We start from the raw sequence: 18,641 nt of genomic DNA on the forward strand, positions 1-18,641 counted from the left end.
CTCTAGAAGTCATGATTCATTGAAAAATGATCTTGAATCTTCTAGGAATATTGATTAAACATGAACTTGTAATGCTCTTAGAACTTAGATTTCATCATTGAGAAATGAGAATAATTTAAGTATCTAAGTAAGAAGATTTGATTTTTGAGGAAAGATGATCTTGGATTAGAGTTTAAGTTCCACCATGAATGCATATAAATCACATAATCATATCCTTAGTGCTTATTCATCGAATTAAGTTCATACCGATTCCCATAACACCTTTTGATATTGAATCCAATTTTTAGAAATTTGTTTTTCTCTTCCTCTTTGATAATAAAAAATTGTAATCTTGATTTAGTTCACTAGGTTTTTAGAAATATTGTTAGAAACGAAATTTCTTTCTCTTGGGACAAACCTTAAGTACCATCGACATAATCGTACACTTGCGGTTGTGTGTGCTTAACTTACTTATAAATATTAAAACTTGATCAAACTACGTACACTACTTAGCACGCACCAAGTTTTTTGGCGCCATTGCCGGGGATCAAACCCGGGTCAACCGCGTGACAGGCAAGAATACTCAAAACTTGATGTGTCTAAGTAGTGTGCATAGTTTGATCGAGCTTTAATATTTATAAGTTACTTAAACACACACAACTGCAAGTGCACGGTTTTGTTGGTGGTACTTAAGGTTCGACCCAAGGGAATGAAATTTCGTTTCTAACAATATTTCTAAAAATCTAGTGAACTAAATCAAGATTATAGTTTTTGATTATCAAAGAGGAAGGGAAAAACAAATTTCTAAAAATTGGATTCAATATCAAAAGGCATTATGGGAATCGGTATGAACTTAATTCAATGAATAAGCACTAAGGATATTATTATGTGATTTATATGCATTCATGATGGAACATAAACTCTAATCCAAGATCATCTTTCCTCAAAGATCAAATCTTCTTACTTAGATACTTAAATTATTCTCATTTCTCAATGATGAAATCTAAGTTATAAGAGCATTACAAGTTCATGTTTAATCAATATTCCTAGAAGATTCAAGATGATTTCTCAATGAATCATGACTTCTAGAGGAAGGAAAAAACAAATTTCTAAAAATTGGATTCAATATCAAAAGGCGTTATGGGAATCTGTATGAACTTAATTCGATGAATAAGCACTATGGATATGATTATGTGATTTATATACATTCATGGTGAAACTTAAACTCTAATCCAAGATCATCTTTCCTCAAAGATCAAATCTTCTTACTTAGATACTTAAATTATTCTCATTTCTCAATGATGAAATCTAAGTTCTAAGAGCATTACATGTTCATGTTTAATCAATATTCCTAGAGGATTCAAGATAATTTCTCAATGAATCATGACTTCTAGATGATAATCTTGTTCGTAACATGCTTGGATTTCTCAATTCAAAACATGTTTATAGAATCGTGCTCAAGAATTAATTCAAGAACAAGCATTAAGATTCAAGACTTCAATACCATGAGCATATGAACACAATTCATCAATCAAGCACAAACTTATTCATCAAACCAAATTCAACCTATCCCATAACAAGGGAACTACTCTAGAGCTATGAAACAATCAAGAGACATCATCAAAATGATAGAAAATATAAAAACATAAAAATAGAGAGAAGAGAAAGATAAAGCTTCTCTAGATCTTCAAGACTTGTTCTTCATGCTCCAAGCCTCCAAATCTTCTTCTAGTCTTTGTTTTTGTGTTTCTTGTTGTTGTATGATGAATGAGAGCAGATTAAGGGTCTATTTATAGGAGTTTCTGAAGGGCAAAAGTGGATGGAAATGATGAAATTCGTAGTGGCATGTTAAGTGAGTCGTCTCCATGATGTAAGCCATGATGTCGGCAACCAGAATTTTGCTCAGATAGTAACTGCTCGATGAAGGTCGAAATCTCCATCCAAAATTCCGATCTTGCCAGAAAGCTCTTGATGTCTAGTTTATTCTGATCTAAACGGCGAAGCAATATGAGCTCCCAATAGAAAGTTAAGAAAGAAATAGGACACCCTGCTCATTTTGCTTTTTTGGATTCGAAACGTGACTTGCAACTTTCGGATCTGATTCATGTTTTCTTCTTTAGATCTCAACCTTTCCAGATCATAACTACAATGATTTGATGATCTTTTAAAATTGGAATCATGTCATTTGGACTTTAGATAACAAAGTTATAGTCAAATTCATCCAAATTGTCAAAACTGCCCAAGAAATCGAGTTTGCTCCATTTTTGTTCCATTTGTGCCAAATATTTTCGAAATGATTTTTGTCATCTACAAAACATGAAACACATAAAAAACAAACCAAAATATTCCTAATCTTAATGTGAATGCATGAGAATAACATGATAATTATATATAAGTTAACACGACAAGACTCGTGTGATCAATGAGACAGATCGGTATAGCCTCACAAGTATGTAAAGAATGTTTTAAAATCCTCCGTAAAAATAATAATTGCAAAAGTCGAAAAGAGGGGAATTGAAAAAGTGACAAGAGTTCTGGAGAGGGCAAGAATCAGTGTTGAAGCAGTCGATTGGTTTGAGATACAAGACAATGAGTTTGTACTTAGATCTCGTTTTTCGGATGAGAATGTAGAATTTGCACAGAACAAGTAAGGTATGATCTTACTGTAACACTTTATTTGGTTGATGAGTTAGACTGGTTTGACTATTTTGATTGACAAGTTTGACTGATATTCAGATAATTGGTCATATGTAGGACATCAATCTGTGTAGGAATCTGATAATGATAGTAAAGTGATTCCCCCTACTCCAAGAGCAATATCTGATGACCGAGCTTTTGTTGATATTTTCGATACTCCTAGAGCAAAATCTGAGCAAAAATCTGATGATGATGATGGAGGGATACCTGCTGAGGAGGAAGATGTCAATGAAAACATTCGAGCTGAAAAGAAGGATGTGGAGGTCCCTGCTACTCCCAAGGATCCAATTCAGTAAATGACCGAAAGAATGTGGAGGTCACTGCCGAAAGAATCTGCATTGGTGCGGATAGAATCCGCATTGGTGCCAGTATCTGTAGCTGCTTCGGGTTATGTGTGGATGCCTCGACAACCTATGGTATATGACAATGTTGTGCGAGTTGAAAGTTTTATTGAAACAAACACAACAAAAGCGAGTGTTCTATTCAAGTTTATGCAAAAACCAATGGAAGAGAGGTAATGGATGTCGGGGCTGGAATATCTATGGAAACTACAGTTTTGGGAAGACCTTCTACAAAAAGGTGTATGGTTCAATGATTAATTAAGTATTTTCATGGATTATAGTTTGACTGGTTTGATGACTGTTTGACTCATTTGACTGTTTATTTTTTTTACAGCATATCGATGAAGCCATGTACGAGATCCGGAAACATGCAACCCAATTTGTTTCGAACAATAGGAGGTGCAGTGTTGTGAATGCTTCAAATGGTGGAAAATAGGGTAGAAAGATATCAACGACCTTCTTGGACAATACATGAGTGGAGAATTATCAATTGACCGTGGAAACAGAAAATTGGACCAATACAAAAGTGTCATCAGTGTGTTGAACATTCCGTTATTAGTAGATCCTAATGTAAGCGTCGATTGGGTCATTATTGGAGTGGACTACATGGACACGGTGATTCAAGTATGACTGCAACTCAAGGATGAAGGAGACAACACTTAAAGTTATCTATCACTTATGCAGAAGTATCCCAGAGGCCTTCATGATTAGCTGCACTGATTGAATTGATGTTTCAAGTATGTTTTCCGTAGAGCTACCTCAGAACCTAACAGGAAATGAATGCGGCATATACAACATTAAATATGTGGAGGCACTCTATAGAGATGATCTCACCTTATTGGATAAGGTGAGCGACGAGGTGGTGTATTTTATTCGTGAAAAAATTGCATGTGATATGTTTGCTAATGGCAAAGAAGTCATGGTGTCTACAGAGGAACGCTGAAGTTTCTTACTTTTATTTTATTTGGTACTATCTCATTTCTTAACCCATGAACCTCTTTTTATCCAGTTGTATCCAATCATATCTAAGACTTTAGCAGAATATCTTTTTTTAGTCATGTTACTCTACTAAATATTTTTAATCATATGTACTTTAACAAATCATGTTTATTCTACACACCGTCAACACACCGTCAAGCTCATCAAACTCATCGCACAGTCAAACTCGTCAAATTCGTTGCACCGTCAAACTCATCAAACTCGTCGCACCCTCACAAATTTCGCGAATTTATCATTTCCAAATTATAAACATGTTAATAAACACCCAATATAACAAATTTTATAAATAAAAAATAATCGTATCTCTCTAAATTAAACACCTTATTACTCTCAAACAAACTCTAATGTTCTAGTATACTTTATGTAACGCATTGACTTATGGTAGAATTTATCATTTTCTCGCATGATTTAGAATAACAAAAACACGTTAAATACGTCATAATAGCCCTATATACCACATTGAACCTCTAGAATGTAATTTAAACCATCATTTAACCACGTTGACTCGTCAAATTTGTCCCACCATCAAACTCGTCAAACTCAAACCCTGACCAAACATAAAACCCCGAATGGGTGTTACGAGTTTGACTTGTATGACCAGTTTGACCAGTTTTATGAGTTTGATTAGTATTACGAATTTTACCAGATAGACGAGTTTCGATGAGTTTGACGAGTTTGACTAGTTTGACGATTGTATTTATAATGTAATACACCAGTCAGTTTAGTACAAATATGAATTAAGAATGTCATTACATGCACAGACATAATATCATGACTCATACATCTGTGACATCGTTGACGTACTGACCGAACCTATCGAACATGATTTTCTTTTTCGAGTCTCACCAGGTCCAGGAAATCAATTATGTTTAGGCTTTCCACTTACCCGTTTTTCTTCCACTATGGGCGACAAAACTGTTATATCTACAATGGATGATGACATGTTACAATCACAACAATCAGGAACCGAGTACACAGTCTCTTGGTAAGCCATACGCCATGTATCTTGCATGTAGTATTCAGAACATAGATCGTATATCATATCGCCTTTTCTGATCATATGTGCTGCTACAACTGCGTGATTGCAAGGATACCCATCCACATCAAACATTTTGCAACCATATGTTCTTTCTCCAAGATTAACCAAGAGTTTTTTACCCTTGTCATCCCTCACCTCAAACTTGCTAGTAACACTGTTCAATTTTTGAACATCAAACATACATGCCTTCTCGTAACATTCATGCAGCTCTTTGTAAACAAATGGTGTTAACTTTTGAGATTCATCAGCACTACTGCTTCCAACCTGTGCCTATTGAACCATTCCACCGTCTTTCCGAGACAAATATCAAGTACACTTAGCAATGGATACTTTTTTGCCTTCTTTAGTACGGAGTTTATCGATTCGGCCCCATTGGTTGTTAACAAGTTGTACCGTTCACTCCTAAATTTACACCTTGCCCATTCCTCAGGTGCAAGTTCTTCCTTTTGCATGTACTCGACCACTTAGGGATATCTACACATTATGAGATATATTCACACCTTTTGCATGTACACAACCTCTTTTAAAATAATTGCATGTTCTCCATTCATTTCATCTTCTCCTCGAACAATAGTATGTTCATCATCCGAATCATCTATAAGTTGTATCGTATTGTTATTATAACCTGCATGAAGCACAACCCCATCTGGTCTAACACCAACACCAACACCACTACCGGAATTCGAAATGTATTGCACAACAATTTCTTGTCCACATTCTCTTCTCAAATTTACTTTTTCAATCTCCGCGTGAAGCATGCTTCTTCCTCCGTTTATTTTGTGTATGATATAAATAAATACTTACTTGTCATTCGATATGTAAACCGGCTCACTATTTCCTTTTATAGTCGGTAGATAACTTAGCTGGATATTTGTTTTATCTTTGTTCACATCCATATAAGAATATAACTACTCAACAAGATATTTGTATGTCAAATCTGTCAGAGGAAAAAAGAATATCACATCCTTGGCATCTTTACTTTTCATTTCCATTCATATTTCCCACTTGCATTCATTATCCACTTGCCACCAGACTTGTAATAAATAATGGTCATTCTTTCATCACTTGCAGCCATTATGCTTGTACAAAATAAACACAAAATAGTGAAACTAGTTTGACGAATTTGACCAGTTTGACCAGATTTCTAAGTACGATTGGTTTCACCAGTTTGACAAGTCTGATAATTTCTACGAGTTTAACTAGTTGGACGAATATGACCAGTTTCACCAATTTGACGAGTTAATTTGACCAATTTAACTTATATATATGAATAGTTTCACCAATTTGACGAGTTAATTTGACCAATTTAACTTGTATATATGAATAGTTTCACCAATTTGACGAGTTATTGACCAGTTTAACTTATATATACGTTACATTTGACTCATCTATATCATATGGATCAAATATAAACACGAAAATTAAAAAATTCTAAATGCCCAAAATATATATTGAATTTTAAAAAAACTTACCTATAAATGAGATCTATGCTTATTGGATGAGATTCTTGGAGATGTCACTTGTTTCTCACAGCAAATTTGCTAGAAAATCGCGCTGAATAAGAGAAATTCGAAGAGAGAGAATGAGAAAAACTCGAAGAGAGAGAACGCGATGCAGGCAGGAAACAACGATAGAGAGCAGAGAGAAAGTGGAGTAAAATACATCTACATTTATTTATTTTAATATATTATAATATTATATAAATAAATGAAGGATATTATAGGGAATCTACATTTATAAGGGTATATATGATGTTGTCATTCTTTTTACCTGAGTGAAGGTATGGCTTGATGTCAAATATTTCATTTAAGGGTAATTTTGCAATTGCCTTCAAGTGTCGCCAATAACTTTGATATAATTTTTAACTTAAAAAAGGAAAAAAAGTTTAAGTTTTTTGTAAATATCATCATCGACAGTTGCATTGCATTCTTATTGCATCTGATAGATGCGGACGAATACATAACATGAAAAGCAATCTCTTGAGTAAAGAAAGTCAATCAGATACTGTTGAATCCAGTGATGTGGAATTCTGAAATTCAGATAGAATTTCCAGAAAAAAAAATTTTGAAGTAGGTTAAGTCGAGGCTTGTATTCTACACAATCTTCTCAAGACGAAATTACCCCGTTATTAAGTAGTTACGGTTTGTGGCAATCTCTCCAAGATACAACGATTTAGGATTCTACAAAAGCACCATCTGCTTTAGAGAATCAAACGAATTACGAAAGTTCGGAACTATATGGAGAAAAAAGTTTTGGATTATTTTTTTTCTGAAAAGAAGAAAGCGGTCAGAAAAAATAGGATGCAGAAAATGGTTCTATGGGCGTCCTATTTATAATATCCGGGGGTTGCTACGAAAACATGTGAAGGAAGAGGTTTCATCCTTTCAACTAGCGATTCTCTATCTGAATCGTTCCAAAAAGAAACATTTCGTCAAGAACGCATTGGTTCGGAGCCCAACCGTCCTACATCGGCGCACAACTTTAAATTTTAAATCCCACACCGAAACATTATTCTCTGAATCGAATAGTCTCGAATGGAGCTTTCAATTCAAATTTTAAATGTTTCACTCGGGGAACTTTGCTTGACTCAAGAGGAGCTCTTTTTATAAGTAAGTGCATTCCTTCCTTTTGGCCAAAACTTTCGATGTGGGACAAAGACACATACAAGGAAGTTTCCTTCTTGATTCTTTGTCATTTTTTCAATGTGAGACAAATGTTCTTCCACCATATTTTATATTTCTTTCAAATAACCACATTTAAATATTAATTTCTCATCCAAGACAAATTGGTTTTAAGAAATTCAAAATGCTATAATTATCTACTCGTTTAGTAGATTTCAAATATAGGATTTATTCAATTTTTCTAACAATCCCAATAGGAATAAAAATTAATGAATGCATAAAAATCGTTTATTTTAAAGAGTTTTGAGAAATTATAATTGCATAAGGATAAGTAGTTTTTTTGCCTTGAACCTTCCTTAGTGAAATACCGTCGGACATACTAACCAGTTAGTAGACGTAATGCCTTGAACCCCTAGTTGTTGTATAACGTATACCAAGACAACCAACATTCACCCAATAATATTTCTTACTTTCTTTTTTGTTCTCATGTTGTTGTCCGGTTCCACCATGGACCATATCTTGGATTCATAAGTATTTTTCCTTATAGGAACGACCATCATAACTCCTAACTTATATAGGTCATCTTACCTACCGAACTTAATTTATGTCGAAAATATTCTGCCACACTCTACCTTATTTAAGGTGTAGGAATCATTAAGAAATCAAGATTGAATTCAACCTCACCACGATACGCATACTTTTCTTACACTTGGATTATCGCTTTAGGAATGAAATGGAAATAAGTTTTCAAGTGTTCAACTGGACTTCCAAAACTTAGTTTTCCCATTGAACCAAGATCTTGGGATCTCCAGTCAACAAGGTTGGATTACCGCTATGGTCATTCTTTAATTCGTGGATTTTAATCACATTTCTCTCGATAACTTGTACAATTGATCTCGATTAAGACCTCTCGTTAATGGATCTGCTAAGTTTTCTTTAGACTTAATATAATCTATGGTTATTACACCATTTGAGATCAATTGTTTGATGGTATTATGTCTATAACGTATGTGTCGAGATTTACCATTGTACATACTATTTTGTGTCATACTAATTGCTGATGTACTATCACAATGTATCATAACAGCAGACACAGGTTTGTTCCAATACAGAATATCTTCTACAAAGTTACGAAGCTATTCAGCTTCTTCTCCACTCTTACCTAAAGCTATAAACTCGGACTCCGTTGTAGACCAAGCTATACACGTTTGCCTAGAAGACTTCCAGGAGACTGTTCCTTCACCGATGGTAAATACATAACCACTAGTAGCTTTGGAGTCATTAGTGTATGATATCCAATTAGCATCAATGTAACCTTCTAACACAGCTAGATACCTAGAATAACACAAATCATAATTTCGGGTATATTTCAAGTATCTAAGTACCCTTATCAAAGCTTTCCAGTGATACTCATTTCGATTGATTGTGAATCTACTCTAGTTCGCTGCTGATGTCGCAAATCTAGGTGTAGAAATTAGATCAAGTAATAATATCCTAGATTCAACAAATACCGCAAGTGTACGGATCGTGAGTAGTACCTAGGTCGAAAACAAGGACAAAAATAGTCAAAAAAATCAAATCCAAACCTAAATCTAGATTCAGATAAAATAATGAGTGTAAGAGAGTGTAGCAAAACAAACGATAAAACGACTCTAAACTATGAATGATGAACACTGTATGCTTCGGGATTGCTTTACATGCAAGGATATTTCAAAAGATGCAAACTTAGTGGTTTATCTATTTAATCCAGGGAATTCAAGCTCTAAGGTAGAGATTAACTCTCCCATGTCTAATCTCACTATCCAGGTTTAATCCTACTAATCTTCCAATTCAATAGTCTAAAACTCTGGACGCATGAACGAACGCTATCATGATTCCTAGGCAAATACCCATCTCCCGATGTGATACCTGTTCTATTTATTGAATTATTTCCATGTTAGAATCTCATATGTCTATGTGAATTAAAACCCTAAGTTCATTCAATCAAGCGGTTAACAGGATCGAACGCATTAAGAACAATTCAATAAACTGAATATAATAAAAAAATTCACGAAGTCTTGAATTAAAAACCAAAGATCCCTACATAGCAAATCCCTAACCTACAACTATGGAACTACTCGCTAATCGTCGAGTTGGCAGGGTTCATATCAATACAACAAAATATCGTAACATAGAAGAAAGGAAGAATGCTTAGTCGATTTCCCGGCTTCGTAATCTCCGTCTTCTACTCCGATCTCTTGCCTCTTGATAATCTCTCTCTTTTCGTGTTCTCTAGGGTCCCTTTCTCGTCAAAAGTCTGAATGAATTCGATCTTGGAGGCTAACCCTAATTATCTCCTCTTTCTTTTGGAAAAATCTGGAAAATTTCCGGATTTTAAGTGACTCGATCGTGTCTACACAAATGACACAATCGTGTCATATCGCAGTTTTGACGGGCTTCACAAATTTGCTCATAACTTCCTGCTCCGACATCGGATTTGCGTGATCTTGGCGTCCATGCGTAGATATCGAAGAGAGCTTTCCAATGATTTAGAGAATGCATGATTTGGACTTGTAAAGTAAAAGTTATTGGACTTTCAAGATCTAACAGTTTCTGAGCTTCACGTTTTCCCTGAAGACACTCCAAATGTTCTCGTTTTGTCTGTGATGTTCCGTAGTCCATGTTTTCCACTCTTTTGCTCTTTTTATGTGTGGATTCCTGCTTAAACACCAAAGAACACAACCAACCAATATCGAAACCAAATGTGTCCTAGAATGTCTACAAATATGTAAAATCGAGTGAAATACGCTAGATATCCTATATCAAAATATCACACAAGATACGTGTTATCAAACTCCCCCAGACTTAAATCTTTGCTTGTCCTCGAGCAAATAATCCGTGAAAAATTGGTCTGAAAGGAGGGCGAGACAATGACATAACTCAAAATGATAATCGAGAGCGAAATCTCTATCCGACCTAGATCCCCGTGAACAATGATCAAGTCTGTCTAGTATGATCCCAAACTCTCTAAAGGATAATCTTTCATAACCATGGGATCTTTGCCGTTACCCAGAACCAATCCAAGGACTTCAATCATCTATCAATCATGTTTCTCGAACCTATTACACCATTCTACCTGATTGTATCTAGTCTACGCTTTCAGCATTCATTCTTTTTCTCTTTCTCTCCTTTTTTTTCTTCATCTAGCTAGATTTTCTCCATTTTTTTTCTTTTGCTAGCATCTCGTGTTCCTAGGACGTTGAATTTGAAGGGTTCGTAATCATTTTTTTTTTCGATTTTGTTGATTGGATAACCCGACCCACAACTTAGACCCAAACCATCAAATCGATTCACTCATGTCCTCGAACGATTTTCGTTGACGAGATAATGACAGCGGAGTGTCGAGATGCTCACTATCTTTTTCTGCACATGAAGAAATAAGAATGCATTTGATAACAGACTTTACCGATTTCAGCAAACATGGGAAAGGTTCTTATAGAAACTTTTCTACTTGGCTAGACAACATCGGTCACATGGGTTCCAACCAACGATTTCTATCCCACAAGCCATTCTAGAAAATCCTAAAGGTCAAGCAATCTATTCAACAAAACATAACCACGTTCAACGGATCACAATGTTTCCAGGACGTTTCTACTCTCTCATGCCATAGATCACCACATCAATGCTCAAAACGGTTTTATGCACGTGATCTTATATGTCCTAAACACTATATGAGAATGCACAACCCTAACAACAAACTATATGATCCTAATGCATCCTATATGCCCATGCAACTAAAATGTGAAAATAAAAGGGAAAAATGCATGCAACACTACTCTATATAGATATGGTTTGGCGTTAGACGAATACTCCCCCATACTTGAACCGGACACCGTCCTCGGTGTCAATTCTCGTCTAGTAGAGGCAACTAATAAGATGAGTTAAAAGAGAAGCAAATCAAAAAGGAAAAAGAATACTTAGCTCGCGATGTTCATTCACTCGCAGTTAAGTCTGCCTACATCTATCGCATAACTAGCTTACTTGCCTCCTCAATAACTCCTCATTAGAACTCAACTAGGGATAAGAGACACAAACCAATATGCGATGCAAAAAGAAAAATAAAAGAAAGAAAAAAACTAACCTAAGACCTCGGGTTGCCTCCCGGAAGCCTTGTTTAAGGTTATTAGCTTGACCGAACCTTCTCAACTACCATGCGGGTCGAAGAGGCGAAGATTATCGATCTTTCGCCAACCTGGATCATGAAGCATATTAGCATAATGGTTTGATAGGGTGGTGACCTGTTCAACTGAGCGAGGGTGGTCGTGAATGTCCATGTGAGGTGAAAACGAGTCATGTGGCTGATTAGGGTCCTGACACGATCGTGTGGAGATGGGAGACCCGATCGGGTGAGTCATCTGTAATTTTGAGTTTCAGATCAGTGCTGGGACATGATCGTGTTGCGCAGTAGACACGATCGGGTCAACTTGGAGTATCTTTCGTTTCTGGATCAAGGATGAGACACGATCGTGTGGCGAGGATGACACGATCGGGTTAACTGCGTGTATCTCTCGGTTCTGGGTAACGGATGAGACACGATCGTGTGGCGGAGATGACACGATCGGGTCAACTGCATGTGCTGGATCAACAAAGTTGTTTTCGTGCTTCAGAGTCTTTTCTGCCGATGGTCCTAGGACGTCGATGAAACATGCAGGTCTTGTTGATGACGGTTGTTTGAGGTTTTTGTCCAAGGTGAATTCCACCGTCTCATCTCCGATCTTCATGGTCAGCTTACCTGCTCTAACATGGATAACAACATCCGTAGTTTAAGGAATGGACGACCAAGAATAATAGGTACCTTAGAGTCTTCGTCCATGTCGAGAACCACGAAGCCAACCGGGATATAGAAATTCCCAACTTTCAGTGGCACATCCTCAAGTATCCCAGCAGGGTATTTAACGGAACGATCGGCAAGTTGAAGAGTCATTCTAATGGGTTTTAGCTCACCCACATTCAGCTTCTTGAAGATCGATAATGGAAGAAGACTGACGCCGGATCCTAGATCACAGAGTAGATCGATGGAAACATTACCCAATTTACAAGGGATTGAGAAACTACCTGGATCGGACCGCTTAAGCGGAAGCTCTGTTGGATCAAAGCGCTGCATCGGCAGTAAGCGCTATGGTTTCTTTCTCAACGACCCTCTTTTTGGTTAGGATGTCCTTCAAATACTTCGTGTACGAGGGAATCTGCAAAATAGCATCAGTGAATGGCATAGTTACTTCGAGTTTCTTCAACATCTCAACAAACTTTGCGAATTGGCTATCTTCGTTGTGCTTCCTCAGGCAAGATGGGAATGGTACTGGTGGTGGCCTAGGAGGAGGAGGCACGTAAGCCGGTTTAGGTTCATCATCGGGGATGTCTACAACTGCAGTCTTCGAGGTTTTTCCTTGCTCAACCATTGGTCGGTCTTCAGCGTCTACCTGCTTACCACTTCTCAAAGTAATCGCTTTGACATGTTCACGGGGGTTAGTTGTGACACCCGTAACCCGTGTACAGTATACGGGTTGTGCCACATGGACGATATATAATAAAATAATAAATTGCGGAAGCGAAAATACGAAATCCAAAAAAACATTTTAAATCAAATCAGAGTAAGCAGCGAGAATACAACGCGATCAGTATCGCAAAACAACACATGTCCGAATAGTCATAATTAAACCGTACAAAATGCGGAAATACAAGTCCCATCGTCCAAAATACAAATCCCGTACATGATGCTGCCTCTCTCGGATCGCCGTCGTCTGGTACACTACGCGTAATCCTCGTGATCTGTAAAAACATATAACCGCGAGGGCTAAGCACAACTGCTTAGTGAGTAGCCCGGGTTGATCCCGGTCATCCCGTTCCCAGCGAGAACGGTGATAAAACAATGGCATACAAGAAACACACAAGTAATAACAACACGTAATTATATCACATCATTCATAATCACACCCGTATGGAGTCCACCATAGGGTTTAGCCATATACCCTAGTCAAGTCCATGACTAGGAGCGCATCCACGCCCGTCAAGTCCATGACGTTGGCCGTCGTGTCGCACACGACTAAAACGCGTCTCAAACGCCCGTCAAGTCCATGACGTTGATGGTTGAGTCCACAACCATCCACAAACACAATCACGCTTAACTCGTACGCACGAGCAAGCTACACACATGGCACACAACGTGCAATATTCCCATAGTACAATCATACGTATCACGGTATCCGGTCCCTACCGGGTTACCGTTCCACGCCATGCAATTCTACCCACAAATAGTCACGCAATGATCACTCATTTTTTGATGTCGCACATCTCACTACGCCACGCAACGTCCTAGCAAAAACTCGGTTCGATTGATCCCAATCGCAACGCTTTGTCCTTTGGTGAGGGTTAGGCCCATCTGTGGTCAAGTCTAGTTAGGCCCGGGCCAACCCCGTTGGTCGTTTCCTTTTTCCCGATCGAAATGGAAATTTTCCTCTTTCCTCCGAGCCTGGTCCGACAGACCAAAGCCTGGTCAGACCCGGACCACAGTCCTTTCTCTTCTGGTCCGTTCAGCTTCCTTGGTCCGTTGGTTTGTTATGAGATAGGTCTGGTCCGCCCCTGATCACTGCTGATCAGGTACCGACCAAGACGTGTCATTCGTTCTCGGCCCGTTTCCTCGGTTCAACGTGAAATTTTTCTTTTTCCAGGTCTGGTCCGGCGGACTGACGTTTGGTCAGCCCCGGACCAGTTCTCGTTTTTGGTTCGCCCCATTTCTCCTTGGTCTGTCGGTGATTTTGGCTTCTGGACACATCTGGTCCGACGGACTGACTTTTGGTCAGCCCCGGACAAGGACTTTTTCTCACTTGGTCCGTTTCCTGCTTCGTTGGTCATCCGGACCATTTTTGGTCAAAAACAGGCTTGGTCCGCCGGACCAGGTTCTGGTCCGGGTCGGACCAAGCTTCCTCAGCTTCTTTCCCACGGTCTGGCGGACTAAAAAAACATTTTCCCGGACTTGGTCCGGAGCTGACCAGTTCCTGGTCCGGCGGACCGGAACTGGGCAGTTCATCGCCTTCGCGTTTTCAGGTTTTTGGTCCGACTTCGATCGCTCATATCTCCCTCATTTCTTATCCAAATCGCGCACCGTTTGTTTCTAAATGTTCATTGGGATGTCCTATTTAATACCCAGGCAATATATTGTTTTAATAATTCTCCTATAAGTTGAAAAATTGTTCGTAACCCCTGTACGTCACAAAATAGCGACTCTGAAATTTCCAGTTTTTTTCTCAGTTTTCATTCGCTCATATCTCCTTCATTTCTCAACCAAATTGAGTACCGTTTGTTTCTAAATTCACATTGAAATGTCCTCTATCAATATCAAGCAACCAATCATTGAGATATCACGGTTACACGATGAAAACGAGAGTACACAGAAGCAACTCAAGCCACTCACCTCTGTTTCGGTTATGATCTGTCTTGGCCGGGATTTGTGCGACGTTTCTGGGTTTCCTCTCCGTCAAGAACTCCTAGAAACCTTCGAGGACAGTCCCTCCTTACTTCCACGAGCTCCCTTTCTCTCTTCTCTCCTTCTTTCTCTTCCTCTCTCTCTCTTTTCCTCTCTTTCTACTTCAACAGATTTTTAGTCCGAAAATGATTCTTGGAGCAGGTTAGGGGAGCAATTATGGAGTCTAGGGAGAGAGAGAAGACGAAACACCAAGCCTAGGGACTAGTTAGGGTCGCCCACTGTCGGTTTGGTGCGATTTGGTGCGTTGTGGGCCGCCTAAGCGCGAGAGAATCGCGTGGGAAAGTTGTTGCAGAGGTGGCAGATTTTTGCACTGACGGTCCGCCCCTGACCAGATTTTTGGTCCGGCTGAGTGGTCCTGGTCAGCCCCTGACCAACCTTGGTCCGGCTGACCAAGTCCACATTCCTTCTTTTCTCCGTCTTGGTCCGTCCACCGAAGCCCAGTCTGGCTGAGTGGTCTTGGTCAGCCCCTGACCAGCCTTGGTCCGGCTGACCAAGTCCACATTATTTTTTTTTATTATTTTTTTTTCTTCTTTTTCCTTCTTCATCATTCCTTCTCGATGTTTCCCGCATGTGACGATTCTCGTGCCTCTCTTCGGCATTGTACCTTTCACTTTGGGTAATTTTGTGACGTCTCTATTTAATTATTTGTTTTTAAATAATTAAATATTCTGATCGGGTTTCGGGGTATTACATTAGTCTCAGGTTTACCTGGAAGAGATCCGGACAGTCTTTGAGAGGCTGATGCTAGCTGAGCAATCTGGTTGTCTATGAGCTTGAAGTGAGCATCGATACTTGCGAACTGAGTTCAGAATTCCTGGTTCGCCTTCTCTTGATTCTGTATAAACTGTAGTAAGCAAAATGTGTGTATCAGGGTTGGATTCAGGATTACCTGGAGGTGTGGCATTGATATAGGATTGCCCCAGAGCTCTGTAGTTGGATGTCTGATTAGGACCCCTGGATTGAAAAGCAAAACTGGGAGAAATCCTCTGGTTCGAGTTGTTGGATGCCCTGAAGTTGTTCGGCATGAGATTCTCCACATTGTTTGACTTGTAGGAGAGATTGGGATGATTCTTCCACCCCGGATTGTATGTGTTCGAGTAGGAGTTATTGGCCACGTAGTTCACACCTTCGACTCTCTCATCCAATGCGTACATACCGAGCTCCTCTTGTGTTGGCGTCAAATGCCTGGTCCTAGAGGGTCGGTTGGAATCTTCGAACTTAGCATTGAGGACAGCCAATTGTTCGAGAACCATCTGCATGGTCCAATCATTACATTCTCTTGGCAGATCTCTAGAGTACTCGTTCAGAGGTCTTCTTCTTGGGCCATCATCTCAATATGTTCTTCTAGCTCGGCGAATGACTTGTTCTGGATGCTCCCACCACAAGAAGCTCGGATCAAAGTCTTGGTATCCATTCTGAGTCCTCAGAAGAAGGTGTTGATCAGGTAGTTCTTGTCAAGCCCGTGATGAGGGCAAGACTTCTGGTATCCTTTGTACCTCTTCCAAGCGTTATAAAGGCTTTCCCCATGATCTTGCTTGAATGAATGAATGCCAGAAAGGGCTGCTTGAGTGCGGTGAGCTGGGAAATTTTTTTGACATAAACTGCACTTTCAGCTGTTCCCAGGTGTGGATGGAATCGGGTGTCAGATCGTAACACCATTCCAAAGCAGCATCCAAGAGAGTCCAGGGGAAAGCAATCAAGTGGAGTGTATTCTCTAGTGTGCTTAGGCGTGTTGTACTGGCAAAGGTTGAGTCAGCATTGCCCTCGGCACCATCGGGAAGAGCAAAATCTCTGTCGTTCTCCATTTGTCTTCGTTGACGTCGGATGTATCTAACGGTCCTTTCAAGCTCACGATCAAGAGATACTAGGTCTGATGTCCCAGCACTCCTGGTCATGCACTAGAAAAACCTGTGCACCATACGAAAAACAACAACAAACGAAGAAAACGTGAGAAATCACTTAAGAAAAAGAAAAACAAACAAGACCCAGACTAGATAGGATCTAATCCTGTTGCCTAAATTGTTCTCCGGCAACGGCGCCAAAAACTTGATGTCGCAAATCTAGGTGTAGAAATTAGATCAAGTAATAATATCCTAGATTCAACAAATACCGCAAGTGTACGGATCGTGTGTAGTACATAGGGTCGAACACATGGACAAAAATAAACAAAGAAATCAAATCCAAACCTAAATCTAGATCCAGAAAAAATAATGAGTGTAAGAGAGTGTAGCAAAACAAACGATAAAACGACTGTAAACTATGAATGATGAACACTGCAGGCTTCGGGATTGCTTTACATGCAAGGATCTTTCAAAAGATGCAAACTTAGTGGTTTATCTATCCAATCCAGGGAATTCAAGCTCTAAGCTAGAGATTAACTCTCCCAAGTCTAATCTCACTATCCAGGTTTAATCCTGTTGGTTTAGTGCTCTATGATGTACTGTTATGCGAGTTTTATTTAGATACATTTGATGTATTGACACTTTCTATGGTTTATGGATAAGTGTTTTATTCATTACATGTTTTGCATACTTGATATGTTATGAGATCCATGTGTTGTTATGAACAATACTAAACTCCCTAGTCGTATGTCATTGTGGGAATAATGATGTAATAAGACTAGTATGATGTGTGATTGATATGATCATAGGTATTGGATACGATCACAATCATAGGTATTCGTTGGAGAACGAAATACTAGATTGACCCGCATGAGATTATCACATAGACATGCATCATGACTTGAATCTCATATGACGGTTCCATGATTGGATCCTAAGACCTGAGATATCTACGGAATCCAACATGAGGAGTTGTGTACTTTGAATATGTCAAACGTCCTGCGTAACAGGAGGACTATAAAGGCGTATCAGGTACGAAACGAATCATGTGCTGGATTGTAAATAGTCAAGACGGGATTTGTACCTCTCGTAAAAGAGAGAGATATCGCTGGGCCCCTCGTGTGAGCGAGACTGTAGAAATGTGTGGCTGCACTATAGACGAACGTCATCTATTTCACATAGTCGAACTCAGTGAACGAGAAAGCAGTCGAATCAGATAAGGTGACTTGTTCATGCCTTATGTTCGACATATGATATCGTGATACAAAAGGATCATCAAACGGAATCATCACTGGCATTCATAAGATCACGAATAAACTCTATTCGAGATAGGTAGTCATAGTGTCTTGCTAGAGACCGCCTATGACTTGTATAACCGAAATAGAGATTTCGGGTTATACTGCTATATCAGATGAGCCTATAGGGTCATACACACAGAAAAGGACAAACGCGCGAGAAAAGACGAGAATTTTCCGGTGGAACGGAGGCCAGACCGACCGGTCCAGACACGTGGACCGATCGGTCCAGAGGTAACGTCCAAAAGTTTATCGGTCCGGAAATGGTTCCAGACCGATCGGTCCAGACGTCGGGATTTCATTAACT

General features: G+C 39.0%; 1 protein-coding gene across 1 annotated transcript; it reads right to left on the reverse strand.

Moving 5' to 3' along the window:
- Positions 1–12,805: 12,805 nt before the first annotated feature.
- Positions 12,806–16,457, reverse strand: LOC104825892. Its single transcript, XM_010558318.1, has 2 exons — positions 15,907–16,457; positions 12,806–13,145 (listed from the first exon to the last, which is right to left on the reverse strand). Exons 1-2 carry the CDS (start codon positions 16,455–16,457, stop codon positions 12,806–12,808), a joined length of 891 nt encoding a protein of 296 aa, XP_010556620.1.
- Between the last annotated feature and the right edge of the window lie 2,184 nt (positions 16,458–18,641).

Source organism: Tarenaya hassleriana, unplaced genomic scaffold, assembly GCF_000463585.1.
Source record: "Tarenaya hassleriana unplaced genomic scaffold, ASM46358v1 Cleome1, whole genome shotgun sequence".
Lineage (NCBI taxonomy): Eukaryota > Viridiplantae > Streptophyta > Magnoliopsida > Brassicales > Cleomaceae > Tarenaya > Tarenaya hassleriana.